Source organism: Chaetomium strumarium (assembly GCF_033439665.1).
Source record: "Chaetomium strumarium strain CBS 333.67 chromosome Unknown B0T15scaffold_8, whole genome shotgun sequence".
NCBI classification, from domain to species: domain Eukaryota; kingdom Fungi; phylum Ascomycota; class Sordariomycetes; order Sordariales; family Chaetomiaceae; genus Chaetomium; species Chaetomium strumarium.
Window position 1 is genome coordinate 17,963 of NW_026944436.1, and position 18,742 is coordinate 36,704.

Consider the following 18,742-nt stretch of genomic DNA (forward strand, 5'->3'; position numbering starts at 1 on the left):
TCATCTGGTGAAAAGAAGACGACGATTGTTTACCTGGAGATGGTCAGGATGGTGAAAGGGGACACTAGTAAATTCAAGCAGCGAAAGACACGATGTTGCTGCGAGTAATTGACCTGGGAAGAACTTCCTGGAGCTTAAGTAGAGTTTGGCGGGGTCGCGGGGCCAGCTGCAGGCCCGCTAAAACCCCGGGAGCTGCTCCCCGCGTTGCTTCCGCCCAGACGGTGTCCGGGGCATGCAAACATCATCTGACCAGGTTCACATTCATCGCGAGTGTCCAGAATGCCCAGAAAAAGCAAATTAAGTAGTAGGTATGTATTCTGTACTAGTAGTACCATGCAAGTGACGTTACCGCAAAGTTGGTCGGCCATCAAGGTCACCTACCGTCCAAACTCATATCGAATAGGTACTACTAGTACTATTACTCAGTTCGAACCGAAATTGCTGGATACAGTTTGGATTTGAAACCCCATTCTAGGTAATACGGCCTTTTGCCCGTGCTCTGCTTCATAACCCGGAACACATGGAGAAACCGAGGCCCGGCTTTCGGTCTCGAGATCGGGCAACACCGGAATGCTGCCACGGAACATCCCGAAGCGTCCATCGGGCACTGCGCGTGGATTGAGTGGATCGAACGGATCGACAGTGAACTTCCGATATTCGATTCCGAATATATGTATGCTGTCACGCAAAGGGACTCAGAGCATGCTTGGCGCGCAGGCGCTTGTGGGTTGTGCGCCATTATGTGTATTGTGCCGCAACACCATCCCGGTTGCGAAAGGGCCTCGCTTGAGTGATTGATTCTTCAAATATCAAACGCCATGACCCGTTCCTGAATGCAGTTGGCAGTCCGTCCTGTTTCACTGCCCCGCGTTTCACCGCCTGTCATGAACCGCTCGACGAGAGAGTTGCGGACTCGAATACAGAGATATACCTTCCAGCTTCCCCTGCACCTTGATCATCTTCTACTGCTTGGCAGCAGCAGCCTTCCTGGCGGCCGCGCCTCTCAGCTTCCTCTCCGGCTCGGGCTTAATGCGGAGACTTTGAGCCCTACGGATCGCGCTGGCACGGGCAACGGCGGCTTGCCGGAGGTCGGGGCGGTAACTGTTCTTGGCGACTTGGTTGGCAACAGCCTTGTAAGTCCTGTCAACTTGTAGCGTCAGCACTCCGATGTGTGTATGCCCGAGAAGTCGATTCCACTGACTTGCGAGTGCTCTTGTTGGCACCGTAGGTGACGGTGTACAGGCCCGCGGCCGGCTTGTTAGCCGAAGCCGGCTTCTTGCTGATCACCTGGATGCCGCCCTTCTCACCGGGAACGATGCCGAGAGCCTAATTCACCGCGTTAGATCCCAATGCCTCCATCGGTCGGTTCACAATTGTGTCCTCAACTCATCGTACCTTGTCGTTGACGAAGCCCGCGAACTATTCAGTCTTAGCCACATCAGACCTCCATATTCCAAGCTTGTTATAACGCACCTTGCGCGAGTGCACGTTCGTCAGGTTTAGGGGATCCCGGGAGAGCTGGGGAGCACCGCCAGTCTTCCTCTTGACGAGGTAGGCGTTCTGGGAGCCTGCAGCAGCAGAGACCGTCAGAAAACCTTTAAGCCCTCCTAAGTGCACCGAGGACGCAACTCACGGGTAATCTCCCAGATAAGGTCAGCGGAAACGTTGGACATTTTGGCGGTATGGACGTTGAACAAGCTGGCGTTCAGGACCAAGTCGTCTACAAGTTTTCGTCACCTCGAATTTGGGCACAAGCACCTGGGATTTTTTTTGCTCTCTCAGTGTGTGCTCGGTTAATATTCCACATTGGGGCTAGGTGTTGCGCTAAAATAATTACCGATCAGATAAAGTAATAAGTAAGTTAGTCTGTACAGTACAATACATGCCTTGTATGGAGTAACTTACACAGTATCTAGATGGTATTGTACCGACGGTATCCATAACTACTATGGTAAGTTACTTTAGTAAGCATGTACAATACATACATACCGGTGCCTACCGTAGTATGCTCCCCTCGTGTTCCCGCATCTGTCGTCTCCGTCAACAAGCAGCTGACGACTCATTGTCTCTTCAGCTGCGGGCATCGCCTTGTCGCATCAATCGACATCAAACCTCCCGAATGCTTCGCCAACGATAATCAAGGCTGCTCGTCTAGCGCCTTGACAATGACCTCCCTGTCCGCATAAACCACATCATATTTTCTTCATTATCTTCCCTCCTTCCCCTTGGTTCTTCACCTGTCGCCTTGCGCAGCGCATTCTAAGCTAGGCCGCCGTACCCGCGTGTGTGCCGCAGACTTCCGTTCAACGTCACAACTGAACCTCACAACTACCCCCACGCTCAAACGAGTTTTACATTCTCGAAGCCGAAACGGCCGAGTTCTTTTGCGCAGCGCACACCAAAGAAAATGGCCTATCTCCTCTACAGCCTAGTTTTTCTCACCCTCGTCAGCGGCAGCATCCTCTACCTGACTCGCGCCCGTTGGCTGCCCGCGTTTCAAGACTCCGTGTCCCGATTACAGAACTTCCGCTTCCCCGGAAGCGACTACCTCTACTCGCGCCTCTCTCCGGGCTCGTTTGAAGATGACATCGAAGCGGGCTTGTCGTCGTCCAACTTTGACCTGACAGGGAATGTGGAAGGCGGGGATAGCCGGTCGGGATTGGATGATGTGGCGAAGAGGGAGATCTTGAAGATCATGAAGAAGCGGCGAATGAAGTTCGACGAGGCGAGGAGGGTGTATATGGAGCAGCGTTTCCGTGATAACGGGATCGGACCGGACGGCCGGCCGAGGGATCCGAAGTTCGTGAGCTTCTCTTGAGAACGGTTCATACGTGCGAGAAAGAGAAAGTCTGGAAGATGGTCTGGGTTGCTTCATTTTTTCAGTGGTTCAGTTCAAAGACAACCTTTTTGGGCGGCTACAGGCCAACCATTCCTGTCATTCAAATTCTCTGGTGTGTATTATACCATTTCCTATGGAGCGATCTCTTTGAGCAGGACTGCAAGGCGTTGAGGGTGATTTGGGAGGGTGGTTCTCTAGCTACGGCCCAGGACGCGACTCTATTCCGCCCTGAGCGTGGAGTTGGATGAATAACGAAGCCGACTAGGTGTGCTGTCACGTCATTTTCATTCGTCATACCACAATGATATCTGTCAAACACCGGAAATCTTCTTAGGATCCTACCGGCCCTTATCCATTCTAGGAGAGCTCCCCAACCAATCTACCTCCCCCGGTGCTCCTCGCATTGTAGTACCCAGTCCTCTTTCATGATCTGCCGCCTTAAGAGCTAAGCTAAGGTAACAAAGTTCAATGCTGGATTTCAGCCTACTCCACACTTCTGCCCACCACCAATATTCGACCTTTGAGATGGGGCGATGCATGGACAAATTTAGTTCGTCAGGTATGCTTTCTAAGTAGAAGTGTCTTGAATTGAAGGCTCTAGCACGCATTCCGGCCATAACCAGCACAGCCGAGACTTGTCCGGTAGCCGTAAGTCTGGGCTCCTCACTGGATTCACATAAGATGCTTTCCGGCTGCCATCGTACTTGTCCATCCTAGGCATAAGAGATTGATTGAACCCAGACAAACACCATTCTATCGTTCACGCGCCTCTCCAGTCAGTCAAGACAGAACAAACCCTAGCAGGAACGACGCTTACGGGCCAACTTGTGTGGTGAGATCTCTATATGCTTCTCCCTAGCTATCTACCTCCACCGTCCCGGAGCATAGTAATGCGTTAACAGCGGCGCTCGGAGGGTCCCGACTCCCGACAGCTAGGTCGGGCCGGCAATCTCCTTTCTCGGGCCGGCAATCTCCTTTCTCGGTTCGGCTCAATCGGATATAAGGGACAGGCCACAACCCCAACCGCGTTACCGAGTCAGTTCCACCCTCATGATTTCATCAGCTCTTTTACTCCAGTTTCGATCTTGTATCCTCCAGGCTCGGACCAGAAATCCTGCCAATGGCGTCTTTGACAGTCCGTTATTAGCGGTATTCTCAGCGTACTCTCAGCGTTTGCGTGCACTGGTTCTCCTCAGATAACGTCCATCAAGTCGCGGCAATCGCCGTTCTGCAACCAGCCACCCTTGCGGAACGAAACCTGCTAGGTAGGTACAGTACGGAGTACGGATACTGTCACCTCATTTCTTCATTTTGTTTCTTCCGCCTCTTCACATATTTTCCTTTTCCGTTGTTCCCTTTGGGTCCTGCTTGGCAAGCCTCAAACTGTCCGGGTAGTCTGGCGTTCGGCCTTTTCCAAGCATCGGGAGTCGCTTACTCTGTATGCCGTGTGTGAAGCAGGGAAGGGGCGCCGTGGGCCTTTGCCGCTGAAATGCGCGGCTTGAAGTGGCGTGAGAGGAGCTCCCGTCTATGGTCATTGTTCGAAAGAAGACCTCTCCGGATGCAATGAAGGACCACAACTGGCTATATGCAGTTCCGGTTTTGTAGCACTCGGGGCCATAACAGCCTGTCTATGCACAAGAGTGGGAGTGGTCACTCCCCCACGTAGCATTGCACAGCAGGAACACCTACCTAAACCTCCGCATGTCCAGCCGGTCACGCCCCGGTGCTCGCAGATGAAACGAGCCATGAGATAGAGCGGGCGGGGATGCTGGCTGGGTTTGACGACGCCGCACAACTGGGTCTGGACACGTTGGCCAATATGTACTTGTACATAATGCAAACCGTACAAGGCCAATTGGAGCCATCAACTACCAGATAGCCAATCCCAGGCACTGAACATACTAGGTGAATAAGAACAGTAGGTAGGTACCTGAGTAAGTTGCCTACCCGTATAGGCAGGACGACATCTGAATGATGGTTAGCATGGAAGTTGCGACAGGGCGTCTAGTCTCAGCCTCGCAACAACCCTCCTAAACTGCCCGCGAACAAGACTATTTCCCTAACGAAGGAAAATAGAGCATCTCGCAACAATCTAAAACTTTTGAGTCCATCTATACCTTTCCCATGGAGAAAGTAGCCATTTTAATGTTGAGATTGAGATTTACATAGATCTTGGACAGAATCTGGTCTCCAAGTCAGGCGCTAACGAACAAACAGGCATTGAATTGTATAGCCAAGGGAACATCAATCGGGTGATGGTATGTACGGATTCGCGAATCGGTTGGTTCAGCAACGTTCAGCAACGGGTCGGTCAACTTAGCAAACCTCTTCCTAAATAACGTCAAGTGGATGCTGTAGTTATATACATGATATCTGCCGTAGGTACCCACGTGGTACCTTAGTTAGGTTGCCCTAATGAAGCTAGATGAACTGGGATTTATACATAACTACGTGAAATGCCAAAGGCCAAAAAAACCAAAGAAAGTAAAGAAAGAAGGAAAAAGGAAAAAGAAAAAAAAAAGAAAAACAACCCCTGCTCGCTCAGCACCGGCATGCTTCGCCCAAACGTTGATGTCACGGGTTTGCTGTTCCTCGGGAAACAAACGTGAGCAGTTTTGAAGACACCCCGGCACTCCGCTCCTGCGGGTGGATGCACACACCTCCTGGATCCACCACACCCCCCAACTTCTCTCCGCCGCCAGAAATGCCACGCTGACAGCCTGCAACGCACGGGCCGGAACCGCTTGTCATACAAGCGCCTTAAGCTGTCTCCACTCGGCGACCCGCTCTAAACCCTGCCCGGTCGGCTGCCCTGCTGAGTTCCACCCGTCGCACATCGGGCTAATGCACCTTTTTTTCTATGGATGATTTGGCTAGCAGCAGATTGCCTTGCACTTCCCCAGCCGCCCCCTCCGCTCTGGCCTCCGGGTCTCCTTCCATTTCCTTCCTAGCTGCTCATTCACGACGCACCCTCCTTTTTTTCGTCCCGACCTAGTTCCCGACCAACCCACGCTTTCAACATCAACACCTAGTAGACATACGACAATTGAACAACCCAGCGCAGGCCTCATTCCAAGGCTCAGCCTATCCTCGGGGTGACGCGCATCCGACTCGCGCCAAGACTCTTACAGGATTCAGTGCTTTTGCGCTCGCGCGGGGAGGCTGAGTCCTCAAGCATCAGCCGTTTGACTTGCCTACAAAAATAATCTTCATTGCCATCCATATCTTTCACGCGTCCTTCCGTCGCGCGCGATCTCGGCTACGACTCATTAAGTCGAGAGGAGAATAACGACGATTGACCGCCCACGATGTCGATGTATCCGGGTCATCGTGGCATGGCCAATGTCGGCCCCGCAAATGGGGTTGTCGGTCGTCTGAACGACCTCCTCAATCAGCTCCGAGCTGAGTTCGAGACGCACATCCAGCAGAACGAGACGTATGAGCATCAAAGTAAGGCCTCTTGCACTTGGCTCGTCATCACGTCATGGGTTATCGGGACAGCCCAATCCTGGTCTTGGCGTGGCGCATGCCCAATTGAACGAGAGAGCTAGTGCTAACAGCTTTCAAATAGTCCAGGCCCAGGTGCAAGAGATGCAATTAATCCGTGAGAAGGTGTACCAGATGGAACAGAACCAAGTGAATTTGAAGCAAAAGTAAGTCGCGTAATTGCGGGTTTCCCTTAGGCACACCGCCTTCCTGACACGATATCAACCAGGTATGAGGAGGAGATCGCTATGTTACGCCGCCAGCTAGAGAGTCGCGGAGGCCCGCCGGGACCGATGAATCCGCCTCCTCAGCACGTCGGTCCGCCGCAGCCGCCGCCGCAGATTGGGAACCCGGGAAACAATAGTGTGATCGGCGCTATTCTCTCTGGCCAGGTCACCCAAGGTGGCCTAGCCCCTCCTCCCCACCCGCAACAGCAGGAACAGCAGCAGGCACCTCATATGCCTCCTGCACCCCCCGGACTGCAGGGGCCGCCTCCTCCCCCTCCTCCGCCGTCCCAGCAGCCGCCGTTCCAGCAGCAGTATCCGCAACCTGCACCAGGCGGTTTCCCGCCCCAGCCCCCTCAGAGCACCGCATCTCCGGGACCGAACAAGCGAGCCATTGGCAGGCCTCCGGCGGCTGGGGGCCCGGCCACGCCGCAAATCAACACTCCGGTCCCCTATAACGGGCCCGGCCAGTCTCCGCAGGTCCCTACTCATCCCACGCCCGATCATGCCCGGATGCCGCAACATGCTCCTCCGCCTCCTCCTCCGCCTCCTCACCACCACCCTAATGCGTTGGGTGATTTGGACCCAGAGCGGCTCCCGAACCATATAAAGAAGGTTAGGGAGGACTGGTGGGCCATTTTCAACCAGCATGTTCCTCGCGTTCTTGACGTCGATCTTGTGCACACCCTCGTGCACGAAAGCGTTGTCTGCTGTGTGAGATTCAGCCACGATGGCAAGTACGTTGCGACGGGTTGCAACAGGTCGGCGCAGATCTATGATGTCGCAACAGGTGAGAAGGTCTGCGTTCTCCAAGACGACAGCATCGATCTCAGCGGAGACCTCTACATCAGAAGCGTCTGCTTCAGCCCGGATGGCAAGTATCTTGCCACGGGAGCCGAGGACAAGTTGATCAGAGTAAGTTCTCTTTTCATAGCATACTTTCCTGCCCCCACCAGCGTACTAACGTGGACAGGTTTGGGATATCCAAGCAAGGCAGATTCGGACGACATTCGCAGGTCACGACCAAGACATCTATTCGCTCGACTTTGCTCGCGACGGGCGAACCATTGCCTCTGGCAGCGGCGACAGGACCGTCAGGATCTGGGACCTGGAAGCTGGCGCGTGCCAGCTTACCCTAAGCATTGAGGACGGCGTCACTACCGTTGCCATATCCCCTGACACCAAGCTTGTCGCTGCCGGTTCTCTTGACAAGAGTGTGAGAGTGTGGGACATCAAGCAGGGCTTTCTCCTCGAACGTCTTGAGGGTCCGGATGGCCACAAGGACAGCGTTTATAGCGTGGCATTCTCCCCTAACGCGCGTGAGCTCGTCAGCGGCAGCTTGGATAAGACCATCAAAATGTGGGAGCTGAACACCACGCGCACCATCTCTCATCCCCAGCAGCCGCTGAAGGGAGGGCGCTGCATCAAAACGTTTGAGGGTCATAGGGTACGTCGAGTATATCGAGTCGAGCGTCTCTCTATCCGTGTAGTGGTTACTGACACTCGACCCAGGATTTCGTGCTCAGTGTCGCCCTTACGCCAGATGCCGAATGGGTGCTCTCCGGTTCCAAAGACCGCGGCGTCCAGTTCTGGGACCCGCGCACAGGGCAGACGCAGCTCATGCTCCAAGGACATAAAAACTCGGTCATTTCCGTTGCGCCGAGCCCGGCGGCCAGCCCTGCTGGTGGCTACTTTGCGACCGGCTCCGGCGATATGAAGGCGCGCATTTGGTCCTACACCCGTCTCGACCGACGGCAGTAAGGGGCTGGGCTGTCAAGTACCGGTTCGGTGCGGCCTTGGCCTTATCCGCCACGCTGGCCTTCGGATAAGGACAAATAACCCTTATCCGCTTTGGACTTACTCAGATGGAGCTCGGGACAACCACCCGCCATAAATCCCTGGGATGAAGGCTAAGAGGGATAGCGTGAGCCCTGCTCGAGACGAACGATGCCGATGAAAAAATCCGATAAATGTTCAGCAGTACCAGCCTCCAACGCTAGTGCTGACTAGACTAATACTGAGCTGAGCCGCAGCCCAGGTACTTGGGCCAAAGGCGTTGCAGCACTATTGAGACGGCGAGTCTGGCAATTTAGACCGAAGGCGCAACCGGTTTCGACATTTCATGTTGTACCCCAGCACAAGTATGGATTCTCGTCGGCACCGGTTGCGAGCGTGTAGGTGCAGAAAACCTCGCGTGTAAGCCGGCATACAACGGGAACTGCTCTCAGATTTGTCTGGTGGGAGATGTCACTTATCGTTGGAAAGAGGGTCGGTTCATCGATTTGTTGGTTTTAGATGTACGGGGTCGGAGTGACGTGGGCGGTTTTCCTTCTGGATGTCGCGGCGTCAGGAAATTGCTTGGACGGAGTGGCTTTTGCCTGGTCGGTTGGACGGGATGGATGGGTTCCTGTGATTCTTCTTGTTTGAGCGTAATCTCCAATCTCACTTTACACGATTACAGTGCAGTGATCCCTGGTAGAGAAGTTCTAATCAGTGTTTGCTGCTGCGTTGCTTCCGCTCCTCACGTTGAAGTGTAGGTACGCGGGAGCTACCTTATGCTCGGCATCTCTCACGACCGCCCTCCCTTACATACTGAGAGCCAAGTGAAGCAGAACCATGCTTTATGACAGACCACCAAAGATATCGTCAAACTCATCCCCCTTCTTCCGCTTCTTCTTCTTGGGCGCCTTGTTGCTACTGCTCTTGTCCAGCGCCCCGAAAATGTCGTCGAACTCGTCGCCTGCCCTTTTCTTCTCTTTCGTCTTCTTTGACTTTAAACATTCTATTGAGACGTCGGTGCTGTTGTTTGTCTCTTTGCTCACTGCCTTATCTGTTCCTGCCTCTGCTGCAGTAGATGTTTGCCGGCCTGCCGCGGCCGTTTCCCTCCGCAGTTGAACTGATGGTTTGCTGGGTAGGGAGGACATAGCGCATGCCTTTGTCTTCTCGTTCTGCTCGATGGATGCCAAGACCTCCTCCCTGGAGACGGCCACGCCCATGTCAACATCTACACCCGTCCTTATAGCCGCGTCTGTATCGGCTGTGCCTCGATCTCCTGCAGTCCCACTTCCTCGCCCGGATGTCTGAGCATCTGATACTGCTGCTCGCTCCCCGGCTGCTTCTGTGCTCACTTCTGGAGCGAACGGCACAACGGCCTTGTCCACCTGTGCTAATACTCCGAGAAGCATCAGGCCGAGGTGCGCGAACTGCCTATCGGCTGATAACTGGGTAAATGCGCTGCGATACAGGGATTAGCCGCTGTACTGTACAATACAGAATCTCGAAAACAGCAGAAAGACAGCAGAGAAAAGGAAAAGAAAGGAAAGAACCCACAGGTAAGCCCCCGGTCCAAGCCTCCAACGCAGGTACTCTGCCCTTTTCTTGACCGCCACCACCATCCCCCCCTTATTCTCATCACCTCCTTGCCCGCTTTTCTTCCTCACCCCATCCACCAAGAGCAGCCTCCCTAGGTTCTGCTTCATCTTCTTCTCATCCCTCGCCCTGGCCTTTGCAACCCGCTCCGCCTCCGCTAACCCGGCCTCCAGCTCGCCCAACATCTTCCGCACATGCCGCCGCAGCATGTCGGCCTGCGCCCACCATTTCGACAAGCGGTGCTGGTTCTTGTTGCGGTGGTGGAAGCGCTCGAGGAGTTCGAGCGCCGGTGAGAGGGATGCGATGGCGGCGTGGAGGACATCTGGGTTGAGGGCTGCAGGGAGTTCTTTGTCTGGTGGAGGGGGGGTGTTTGGGGGATGTGGTTGGAGCTGGGACATGGTTGTTATGAAATGAGGTGGCGCAAGCAAATGAGGTGAGGGTGGAGGGTGGACGTAGAGTGAGATAGAAACTTCTTGGCCGCACTGTGTGTCGAAGACGAGACGGAATGAAATGTGTGTGAAAAGTTGATTGGCGCAAGGGGCTGAGGTTCGTGGACCAACAAAACGGTAGACTGTAGACTGAGTCCGTCACTGTGTACGGATTAAGTGGGAAGGAAGGGAGCTTATTAGGAGTTGGTATTAATGAATTGAAAGTGAACTCGAACTTGCTTGAACTTCACTACGAGACCGGGGTTAGGGTTAGGTCCGCTGCATCTTGAATATCGATGAATAGGGGCTAGGGTGAACGACCCCAACGTTACAAAAGGCGTTGGTATAACACAAGTACACATCTTCACAGCAGGATGGTGAACATGGAAGTCGGAATCCGCTAAAGGCTGTAGCATTTCACCTGCCAAATATACTACTAGTAGCCGTGAAAATGGATGGATCGTAGTTCCGTTACTAAGGGGAGTCCAACATGCACTATTCTAGACATATTAGAGGCTTTAACTCACGGTTTATAAACAGTCTGATTGCCTTGCAAACCGCCTGATCTACACGTCATGCAGCATCATTAGCAGCAGGCTTAGTGTAGTAAACTTCATCCACTCCACGTCCTCCTATAGCCCCTTCACTGCCCTAGCGTTCACCATGGCCAAGGATATACTACCACAGTATAACTATTAGTCCCAACCTAAAACAGCCACTCAACCCTTATGCGGGCCGCCACTAACAAACCCTCACTCCGCAAATCTCAACCCCCTTCGTCTCAACATACGCTCTCCTAGAGAAATACCTCGCCACCAGCTCCCTGACAAAGTCAGCGTCCGCCTCGCTCCAGACATCCAGCCCCATTTCAGCGAGCGCCTGACTATCGACCCTCACCCAGCCCCTGCTGCTGCTGTTGCCGCTCGCTCCCAGCAACCTCGCTTCCTCTTCCCGACTGCCTCGGTCATGCTCCGCTCCACTTAGCGACGGCGACGATGCAGGCCCATCAAGCTCGGCATTGGTATCCACGTCCAGGTCCAACAGGTCATTGTCATCATCGTCCTCGGAGGAGTCGACTATATCCGCCAGGACAGATAACACAGAGGTAGTCAGTCGGTGGAAATACGCCACCACCGCGAGCTCGACCTGCGCTCGCGCATCCTCATCATCTTCATCGTCAGCGCCATCACCATTTTGGTCAGGGAGTGGAGCAAGCGAATCGGTCAGGCCCATGCCACCGCTACTGCTGGTGGTGGTGGCCGCGCCAAAGCTAGATCTCCCCTGCTCCTGCTCCTGACCCTGCCCTTGCGCCCCGCGCCGTTGGGAGGATGAGGTGGGCCCACCGCCACCGCCGCCGCCGCCCATAACGGGTGATCCAGGCGTCGGCGCCATCAGGTCCTCCAGCAGCGCGGCGTCGTGACTCTGCTCGTCGATCTCCTCGCTGTGCCGCTTCTCGCCTGCCGAGGCCCACCACATGAAGCCGTTGTAGGCTAGGGCGGCCCAGGTGGTGGGCTCGATAATCTTATCTGTGTCGTCGCTACCGTTGCCTACCGCGGAGAGGGTTGGTGGACGGTCATCCGTTGCAGCAGTTCCGGGTCGGGACGTTGAAGATGGTTTGGAGAGGCGGATGGCGGGGATGGTCGGGACGGGGGAGTCGCCGGCGTCCGAGGGTGGACTGCGTGGGTTGGGCGGTTGGGAGCGAGGGCCGGAGCCCCGTGCTACTGCGAACCGACGGAGGCCCATGGTGAGGGAGCGAAAGCGGCGGAGGTCGCGCTGGGTGGCTTTCACGGGGACTCCCTTGGGGCATTCTACTCTCGGCCAGACGCGATGCTTCGCGTTGGAGGTGTAGGGTGGTGGCATGGTGATGAGCATGTCCCAGAGCCCCTCCTTCATGGCGAGGATGCTGTCGGTGGTGCACGCGACCCATCCCGAACCGGCGTCTTCGTCGGGGTTGTCCCCTCGGACGGATCGCTTTCGTCCGACTTGGTTCTCTAATAAGGAGGATATGTCATGTACGCCGACTGTGAATAGCGGCCGAAGGCGCTGAACCGGGGCTGAAGGGTCTATTATGTCGCAAACGGACAGGGGTACATTGGACAGAACTGAGATATCATACACTTGAACAGGTTAGTTGACAGCAACTCTCGGAGCTGCGCATGGTGACGCCTACCAAAATTGCAGACCTCATGCACAGGGGCATGGCAGGAGATCAAAATGCGCTTGCGCAACAGCGCGGTGCGGTGAATGGGGAAGATCAGTGGCCCAAAAGTGTCCAGCAGGGATGTGAGACTCCAGGCTGGATGGAAGGGAGAGAGTCGATGGCCCGGCGGGATCAAGGCTGCGCCATCCGACGCAGAGCGGTTCCTAACATGGCCTTTACCTAGACCCGGGCGGCTGACCTTGATACTCAAGACGGGAGATTCGAGGGGTGTGTCTTTCAGCGGCTGAGGCGCGGTGATCCCGCGCACCGCGTGCTGCTCCCAGTAGTTCGCTAGCAGTTGTGTCTGTCTCCGATCGGCAGCGAGCTTGGCAGCGAGATCCTTCAGAGCCTCGGCATGGCGCCATGCCCTTCCGAGGCGGCCGTAACTGAGCGGCACGAGCACGCCAACGGCGATCATGCGCGCATGGCGCGTCTCCTCCTCATCGGTGGGGGTATTCACGAATGCGCTAAGGCCGGCATGGCCACCATCGTGAACGAAGTATATTAGGTCATCAGACACGGTGTGGAGGCCGGACGGCAGGCTCTTGTACTCGACGGTGCCCTCCAGCTCGAGGCCGGAAACGGCCTGTTTCCAGACGATGGTGTAGCCGGCCTTGACGTCAAAGTCGATGAGGAAGAGGGCCGATATGGGCGGAAGGTCGGCCAAGGCGGCCGTTGCGGAGGGCTGCGGCAGCCGAACCGAGAGCGGCGGCTGCCCGCGACGTGATGCGGCCATTGTCGAGACCCACGAGTCACGACCGCGACCCCGAACCAGCGGCCTCTCAGCTCAGGGAAAGCTGGTTTTCAGGGGAATGGCTCGGTTATTGCAAAAGCGCCAACATCCTTAGGCTGGGATTGGACACGGTAAAACGAGCTGCCCTAAATTTGTAACTCGGACTCCTAGAGAAGTGAGAGAACGGCGCGCAAAATGCTGTCGGTTGTTGTGTTAGATAGCTGGAGCGCTGGGTATCCGTATCGGATTGTCGAATGTTGGAAGATGGGGCGGGAACTATGGGTAAGTCCAGGGTGGGGTGGTTGACGGTTACATACTGTGGTACATGCACGTGGTATGTACGTAACTTACCGAATACCCCATAATGCAGGTAGCGGCTCCAACTAAAGTAACTTACCTGGCGGCCGACGAACCAGCAAGCACTCCCATCCGCAGGCGCATTAATATCATCATACTGCACATCATCTCTCCCGTATTCGACTGCTGAGCTCGGTCAACCCGTATAACTATTAGCTAGGGCTACGCATAGGTCGAGTTCGATGTGGTAATTCTATGTACATGGTTGAAAATAACCCACAATATCGTGTAGTTATCCGTAACTACTACCGGGAATCTTCGCAACCGGAACACTTGAAACGTGCAGCCGTTCGGTACTTGTATTGTACAGTACCCGCCGAGCCACATGGTCCGAACCTGGCTTCTACTGTACACAGTGGACTGCGATATTTACCAGGTACTCAGAGCTCGGGGTATGTAGGTTCAATTGCGCCTCCATCCTACCTATCATTAGATACAGTTTATAGGAGCCCACGCCTGTGCCTAAGCTCGGGCGATCATGTCCGTACGCCCTCCCGTTCTTTTTGCTACGGGCCGAACGTTGAACGGTAACGTTAGCGCCTCGGCGGTCCCACTGGAGCCCCGGGGTCCCTTGTTCTGTCCGCAGGTCTGCGGCTCAGTCAGCACGTCAGTCACCGAGGGATCCAGCCTCCGGTTGAGCTGTATCCGAGAGAACGAGCAAGATGACGAGACGACATGGTGTCCCCCAAGGCATACATCGAGCCTCGATCTTCTCCGCAAGTCCACACAGCCATTCCGTCGAGATAGGCATCCATAGCATAGCTGGGCCCTGGCATAGTACTCGGCTCCTGGAGGACTGCGCACCTTGGCCATGGCGACGGACGTAAGCTTGCACCTGTTCGAGTCGCTGACTCGCGGCCGTATCGCCGCCTACCTCGTTATTCTCACCATTGTCTCCTTCATCGTCGACTTCATACGAAGGCCACGGTACGCGCAATCCCTGCCGCGAGTCGGATTTGGCGATAGCTTCCTGGGGACCATCAAGAACTGGTTCTACTTTGCGACACGCTATACCTCCTGGCTCGCCGACGGCCACGAGAAGGTATGCCAGAGCCCACATGCGGGAACGAGAGAGGACTTGGCAATCTCAATCTCCCAGCAAGCCTGACCAACAAGTGCTGCAGTACGCCAAGCATGGCCGCGCCTTTGTCGCCCCCTCGGCTCCCGGCCGCCCGCAAGAAATCGTAGTCCCTCGGTCCCAGACGGCGTGGCTGCTGGAACAGCCGGATCATGCGCTCTCCACCAAAGAAGCCCATCGAGACGCGCTCTTCAATGACTACCAGTTCTTGGGCTGCGACGACCAATTCCCCATCCGGACCATCCACAAGCACCTGGCGCGCAACATCGTCGGCCTCATCCCCGGCGTGCAGGAGGAGGTCCGCGGCGCAGTAGAGGCTACCTTCGGGAAGGACACAGAGAACTGGAAGTCGCTGAACCTCTGGGAGGCATGGCTGGGGGTCGTGCCCAGGGTTACGAATCGAATGGTCGTTGGCACCCAGTTATGCCGGAACCAGGAGTTCCTCGATAGCCAGGTCGCATTCGCCGACGACGTCGTGCAAAACGGGTTTATCTTCCAGCTCTTCCCACGCATCTTCCTACCGCTCGTCGCTCCCTTCTTCGTGCTCCGCAACTGGTGGCACTGGCGCAAATCATACCTCCACGCCAAGCCCATCATCGAAAAGCGCCTCCGCGACATGATGCACAGCAAGGGCTCCGACGCCGAGCCGCCAGAAGACCTGGTCACATGGCTGATTCGCCAGGCCCAAGCCGAAGGTCTCAGCTCGGAGCTCAACGCGGAGATGCTCTCGAAACGCATCCTCCCCATCGAGTTCGCCGCCATCCACACGACCGTCATGACAGGCTTCAACCTACTACTCGACCTGCTCTCCTCCGACCAGGCCCTCGATCACCTCGAAGCCATTCGCGAGGAAACCGCCCGCATCTTCGCCGAGGAAGCCAGGCGCAGCGCCGGCGGCGTCTGGACGAAACAGGCCCTCTCCCGCCTGCACCGCACCGACAGCGCCATCAAGGAGAGCATGCGCCTCAGCCACTTTGCCACCGCCCTCACCCACCGCAAGGTGGTCGCGCCCGACGGCGTGACCAACCCCGTCGAGGGCTGGCACGCGCCCTACGGCGCGTTCCTGATGCTCGATCTGGCGGGGACACACCGCGATCCGGACCTGTACGAGGACCCGGACCGCTATGATCCCTGGCGCTTCTCGCGCGAGCGCGAGGCCTACGGAGAGGGGGCGAGGGGCGAGGGTGCTGGAGACGCCGGGAAGAAAAGGGAGTCAGACGTGCCAGATGCGGCGTTGAGGATCAAAAGGCTGGGCATGGTCACCACCACCCCGGAGTTCTTGGCGTTTAGTCATGGGCGTCATGCATGGTGAGTCTTGGTCTGATCATATATGGTGTTCTCCTTCAAAGTGTGATGGCTGCTTTGATACTAATGTTGACGCGGATAGCCCTGGACGGTTCTTTGTCGCACACGAGCTGAAAATAATCCTGGCTTTTTTGGTGCAGAACTATGAGTTCAAGCCGTTGCCGGAAAGGCCGAAGCCGATTTGGTTTGGGGGCAATATCATCCCGCCGGTGCAAGCCAGAATTGAGGTCAGGAGACGGAAGGGAACAGCGTAGAGCATGCATGGAGCTGGCGTCCAGATGGTGCGGTCTCTTCAGGTTTGCATTATATACGGTATAGACGGTGTGTGGTTGCCTGGTTGGCGAGGTGTGTGCCCAGATCCGGTGCTCATCTGCGGCGTGACATATATATATCACTAGTCGGTATTGGATCTAAGCTATAGGATTTTGCCAGAGTAGCGGTCCAATGCTGATCGTGATGTTGACTTCGTTCATCACCTTTGACTCGTGGACTTGACAAAAGGGCGCTCGGGTATGAATAAGTTGCTACTAGAGTCAATATGAGAAACAACTTCAGAAGGAACAGCTGATCGATTTCTAGTCTGGATAACTCGTAAGCTGCTATGCTGAGTGTACTTCAGTCAGGTGCAGGTATGTTATCTGGCCTCGTGCTGGCGACGGGACGACCATATGCTCTTCACGACACCATGAGCAAGCTCGGAAGGACCCCTCGTCTAGTACTGTGTACCGGCCCCACGCTAATGTTACCCCAACACCTTACCCCAACCACTTCAGAACCTCGCGGAGCTGGTGTCACGCTTGGCTCTTCAACCAATTGGAGACGGTCGGTCAGGTACTCTCGTCATCCCTCCACCCCACACCCCAGCAACCTGCACCTGACAGCAACGCCCCAGTTTCATTTCGTCCAAACTTTTTATGCTACGGATCGGTACGCTGCAGTCACATGCGCACTGCAGACATATCCCATTTCGGGCTGTTGCTGGGAACCATGACCATTCTGTCGCAACCTCGCTAACCATCACCATCACGCAGAGAGAAAAAGGGCGCGGTCCCATTTGCTGCTGTTAGTGAAAAGCCCACCGCACCTTCCGAATGCCCGTGCACTAGGCATCGCCGCCGAGCTAGGATCGTCCGCCTCGAAACACCCCGCTTGTAGGGACTTCCGGAGAACCGTACTCCGTAGCGCCACTTCCATCGTCCCTAAACTCTCTTTGCCTGGCTACCTAGGTACGAAGGGTCCGGCAGGTGCGACAGTGGCGCTCCGTCCTCCGACGACCATTGTTTCTCCCAAGCCCGAACTCTCCGGTTTCCCCTCGCGCTAAAATGCCGGCCATCCTCTCCTACGTTGGCAGTTTCCTCGCCGGCTACACCGTCCTGGTCATCTCCTTCTACATGGTGTCGATCGTGGTGCCGAGAGCGGCCTTCGTGGCTCGCTCGCTCGCCTCGTACTTGTCCTTGGTCATCTGCTCACTCTATGGCGTGGCCGCCTCGATCGCCCTTCGCCTCCTCGGCTACCACCAACTGGCACAATGGACGGTAGCCCGCAGCTTCAAGTGGGTCATGGGCCTCACAACGGGCGTTACGTTCGACGTTGAAGATCCCAACGGCTACCTCGACAAGACCCGTCCGGCCGTCTTCATCGGCAACCACCAAACCGAGCTCGATGTGCTGATGCTGGGGTGCATGTTTCCCAAGTACTGCAGCGTGACCGCCAAGGCGTCGCTGAAGAAAGTGCCGTTCCTCGGCTGGTTCATGGCACTCAGTGGCAGCATCTTCATCAACCGCTCCAACAGCCAGGACGCCCGCTCGGCCATGCGCGGCGCCGCCGAGGAAATCCGCAACAAGCGGCAGAGCGTCTACATGTTTCCAGAAGGCACCCGCAGCTACTCCAAAGAACCGATGCTGTTGCCCTTCAAGAAGGGTGCCTTCCACCTTGCGGTCCAGGCCCAGGTGCCCATCGTGCCGGTGGTCGTTGCGAACTACAGCCATGTGCTTTGGATCAAGGGGATGGTCTTCAAGTCCGGCCGCATCCCGTGCAAGGGTAAGTCAAACGGTTTCCTTTTTGTGTCTACCTCAACCTCTAGCTGACTGGGGCATGCAGTTCTCGAACCCATCTCCACCATTGGTCTCACCGCCGCCGATGTTGACGAGCTGACGAGGTCGACGCGGGAGCTGATGCTCAAGGAGCTCGTCGCTTTGACGGAGAAGGCGCGGAGGCAGCCCGTTTCCCAAGCCAGGGACAGCCAAGCAAACGGTGTTTCCAACACGGCGCCCAAGATGAAAGTCGCTGCCTGACCAAAAGCTCGTCTCCTTCCAATTGGAGGATGAAATGATATCTCAACCTGAATTCAGCCAATGCTCAAGCCGCGGTGGCAGCTGCAGAGGGGGGACCCCCTTTGCAACGCTTCAAGTCTACATGGAGCAAATCAGCGGGGGCCGAGGGAGAGCCTCGTCTTGATACCCTTAGACCGGGAAGAAGAATGATACCAGGACCAGGTCACGTTCAAAGATGCGTCAACGATGATATGGACACGAAGCAAGCTGTTATAGAGGATAGAGGGGAGCATAGAGGTGCCGTTAAGGGAATCGCAAAGACTCTGATTGACACGGAACATGCTTGTTCTTGGACATGCTCTAGAGAGAACACCTACCCACGTACCTATATAAGAGAGTTAGATCAACCAAATATTACCTAGAAGGCAATCTTATCCATTCACCCTATTT

The 18,742-nt window shown here is 55.7% G+C and overlaps 7 protein-coding genes across 7 annotated transcripts; 4 read left to right on the top strand and 3 right to left on the bottom strand.

Annotated features, from left to right (window-relative positions):
* Positions 1-647: 647 nt before the first annotated feature.
* On the bottom strand, positions 648-1,700 carry B0T15DRAFT_315548 (ribosomal L28e protein family-domain-containing protein). Its single transcript, XM_062863983.1, has 5 exons — positions 1,634-1,700; positions 1,474-1,568; positions 1,396-1,419; positions 1,202-1,326; positions 648-1,140 (listed from the first exon to the last, which is right to left on the bottom strand). Exons 1-5 carry the CDS (start codon positions 1,671-1,673, stop codon positions 963-965), a joined length of 462 nt encoding a protein of 153 aa, XP_062717340.1. The 5' UTR covers positions 1,674-1,700; the 3' UTR covers positions 648-962.
* Positions 1,701-1,918: 218 nt separating this feature from the next.
* On the top strand, positions 1,919-2,879 carry B0T15DRAFT_315915 (uncharacterized protein). Its single transcript, XM_062863986.1, has 2 exons — positions 1,919-1,951; positions 2,075-2,879. Exon 2 carries the CDS (start codon positions 2,408-2,410, stop codon positions 2,816-2,818), a length of 411 nt encoding a protein of 136 aa, XP_062717341.1. The 5' UTR covers positions 1,919-1,951; positions 2,075-2,407; the 3' UTR covers positions 2,819-2,879.
* Positions 2,880-6,029: 3,150 nt separating this feature from the next.
* On the top strand, positions 6,030-8,740 carry B0T15DRAFT_316226 (WD40-repeat-containing domain protein). Its single transcript, XM_062863989.1, has 5 exons — positions 6,030-6,289; positions 6,411-6,492; positions 6,555-7,464; positions 7,523-7,996; positions 8,062-8,740. Exons 1-5 carry the CDS (start codon positions 6,148-6,150, stop codon positions 8,308-8,310), a joined length of 1,857 nt encoding a protein of 618 aa, XP_062717342.1. The 5' UTR covers positions 6,030-6,147; the 3' UTR covers positions 8,311-8,740.
* On the bottom strand, positions 8,719-10,616 carry B0T15DRAFT_316248 (uncharacterized protein). The gene is made up of 2 exons (XM_062863990.1): positions 9,880-10,616; positions 8,719-9,783 (listed from the first exon to the last, which is right to left on the bottom strand). The coding sequence occupies exons 1-2, from the start codon at positions 10,314-10,316 to the stop codon at positions 9,171-9,173; spliced, it is 1,050 nt and encodes a 349-aa protein (XP_062717343.1). The 5' UTR covers positions 10,317-10,616; the 3' UTR covers positions 8,719-9,170.
* A 135-nt stretch (positions 10,617-10,751) lies between these two features.
* Positions 10,752-13,532, bottom strand: B0T15DRAFT_544020 (uncharacterized protein). The gene is made up of 2 exons (XM_062870038.1): positions 12,517-13,532; positions 10,752-12,463 (listed from the first exon to the last, which is right to left on the bottom strand). The coding sequence occupies exons 1-2, from the start codon at positions 13,280-13,282 to the stop codon at positions 11,088-11,090; spliced, it is 2,142 nt and encodes a 713-aa protein (XP_062717344.1). The 5' UTR covers positions 13,283-13,532; the 3' UTR covers positions 10,752-11,087.
* A 775-nt stretch (positions 13,533-14,307) lies between these two features.
* On the top strand, positions 14,308-16,684 carry B0T15DRAFT_316274 (cytochrome P450). The gene is made up of 3 exons (XM_062863991.1): positions 14,308-14,678; positions 14,761-16,022; positions 16,102-16,684. The coding sequence occupies exons 1-3, from the start codon at positions 14,448-14,450 to the stop codon at positions 16,271-16,273; spliced, it is 1,665 nt and encodes a 554-aa protein (XP_062717345.1). The 5' UTR covers positions 14,308-14,447; the 3' UTR covers positions 16,274-16,684.
* Positions 16,685-17,207: 523 nt separating this feature from the next.
* On the top strand, positions 17,208-18,406 carry B0T15DRAFT_316309 (uncharacterized protein). The gene is made up of 2 exons (XM_062863993.1): positions 17,208-18,059; positions 18,120-18,406. Exons 1-2 carry the CDS (start codon positions 17,342-17,344, stop codon positions 18,311-18,313), a joined length of 912 nt encoding a protein of 303 aa, XP_062717346.1. The 5' UTR covers positions 17,208-17,341; the 3' UTR covers positions 18,314-18,406.
* Positions 18,407-18,742: the final 336 nt, after the last annotated feature.

Bases quoted from the DNA above. Each gene is read 5' to 3' on its own strand.
- B0T15DRAFT_316248 (XM_062863990.1), bottom strand. From the start codon at position 10,316: ATGTCCCAGCTCCAACCACATCCCCCAAACACCCCCCCTCCACCAGAC. The intron at 9,784-9,879 runs GTGGGTTCTTTC...CCTGTATCGCAG, and splicing joins CTTGGACCGGGGGCTTACCT to CGCATTTACCCAGTTATCAG.
- B0T15DRAFT_316309 (XM_062863993.1), top strand. From the start codon at position 17,342: ATGCCGGCCATCCTCTCCTACGTTGGCAGTTTCCTCGCCGGCTACACC. The intron at 18,060-18,119 runs GTAAGTCAAACG...TGGGGCATGCAG, and splicing joins CGGCCGCATCCCGTGCAAGG to TTCTCGAACCCATCTCCACC.
- B0T15DRAFT_315915 (XM_062863986.1), top strand. From the start codon at position 2,408: ATGGCCTATCTCCTCTACAGCCTAGTTTTTCTCACCCTCGTCAGCGGC.
- B0T15DRAFT_315548 (XM_062863983.1), bottom strand. From the start codon at position 1,673: ATGTCCAACGTTTCCGCTGACCTTATCTGGGAGATTACCC. The intron at 1,327-1,395 runs GTACGATGAGTT...GCGGTGAATTAG, and splicing joins CGGGCTTCGTCAACGACAAG to GCTCTCGGCATCGTTCCCGG. The intron at 1,141-1,201 runs GTCAGTGGAATC...ACAAGTTGACAG, and splicing joins GCCAACAAGAGCACTCGCAA to GACTTACAAGGCTGTTGCCA.
- B0T15DRAFT_544020 (XM_062870038.1), bottom strand. From the start codon at position 13,282: ATGGCCGCATCACGTCGCGGGCAGCCGCCGCTCTCGGTTCGGCTGCCG. The intron at 12,464-12,516 runs GTAGGCGTCACC...AACCTGTTCAAG, and splicing joins GCATGAGGTCTGCAATTTTG to TGTATGATATCTCAGTTCTG.
- B0T15DRAFT_316274 (XM_062863991.1), top strand. From the start codon at position 14,448: ATGGCGACGGACGTAAGCTTGCACCTGTTCGAGTCGCTGACTCGCGGC. The intron at 14,679-14,760 runs GTATGCCAGAGC...CAAGTGCTGCAG, and splicing joins TCGCCGACGGCCACGAGAAG to TACGCCAAGCATGGCCGCGC. The intron at 16,023-16,101 runs GTGAGTCTTGGT...TGACGCGGATAG, and splicing joins AGTCATGGGCGTCATGCATG to CCCTGGACGGTTCTTTGTCG.
- B0T15DRAFT_316226 (XM_062863989.1), top strand. From the start codon at position 6,148: ATGTCGATGTATCCGGGTCATCGTGGCATGGCCAATGTCGGCCCCGCA. The intron at 6,493-6,554 runs GTAAGTCGCGTA...GATATCAACCAG, and splicing joins CAAGTGAATTTGAAGCAAAA to GTATGAGGAGGAGATCGCTA. The intron at 7,997-8,061 runs GTACGTCGAGTA...CACTCGACCCAG, and splicing joins AAACGTTTGAGGGTCATAGG to GATTTCGTGCTCAGTGTCGC.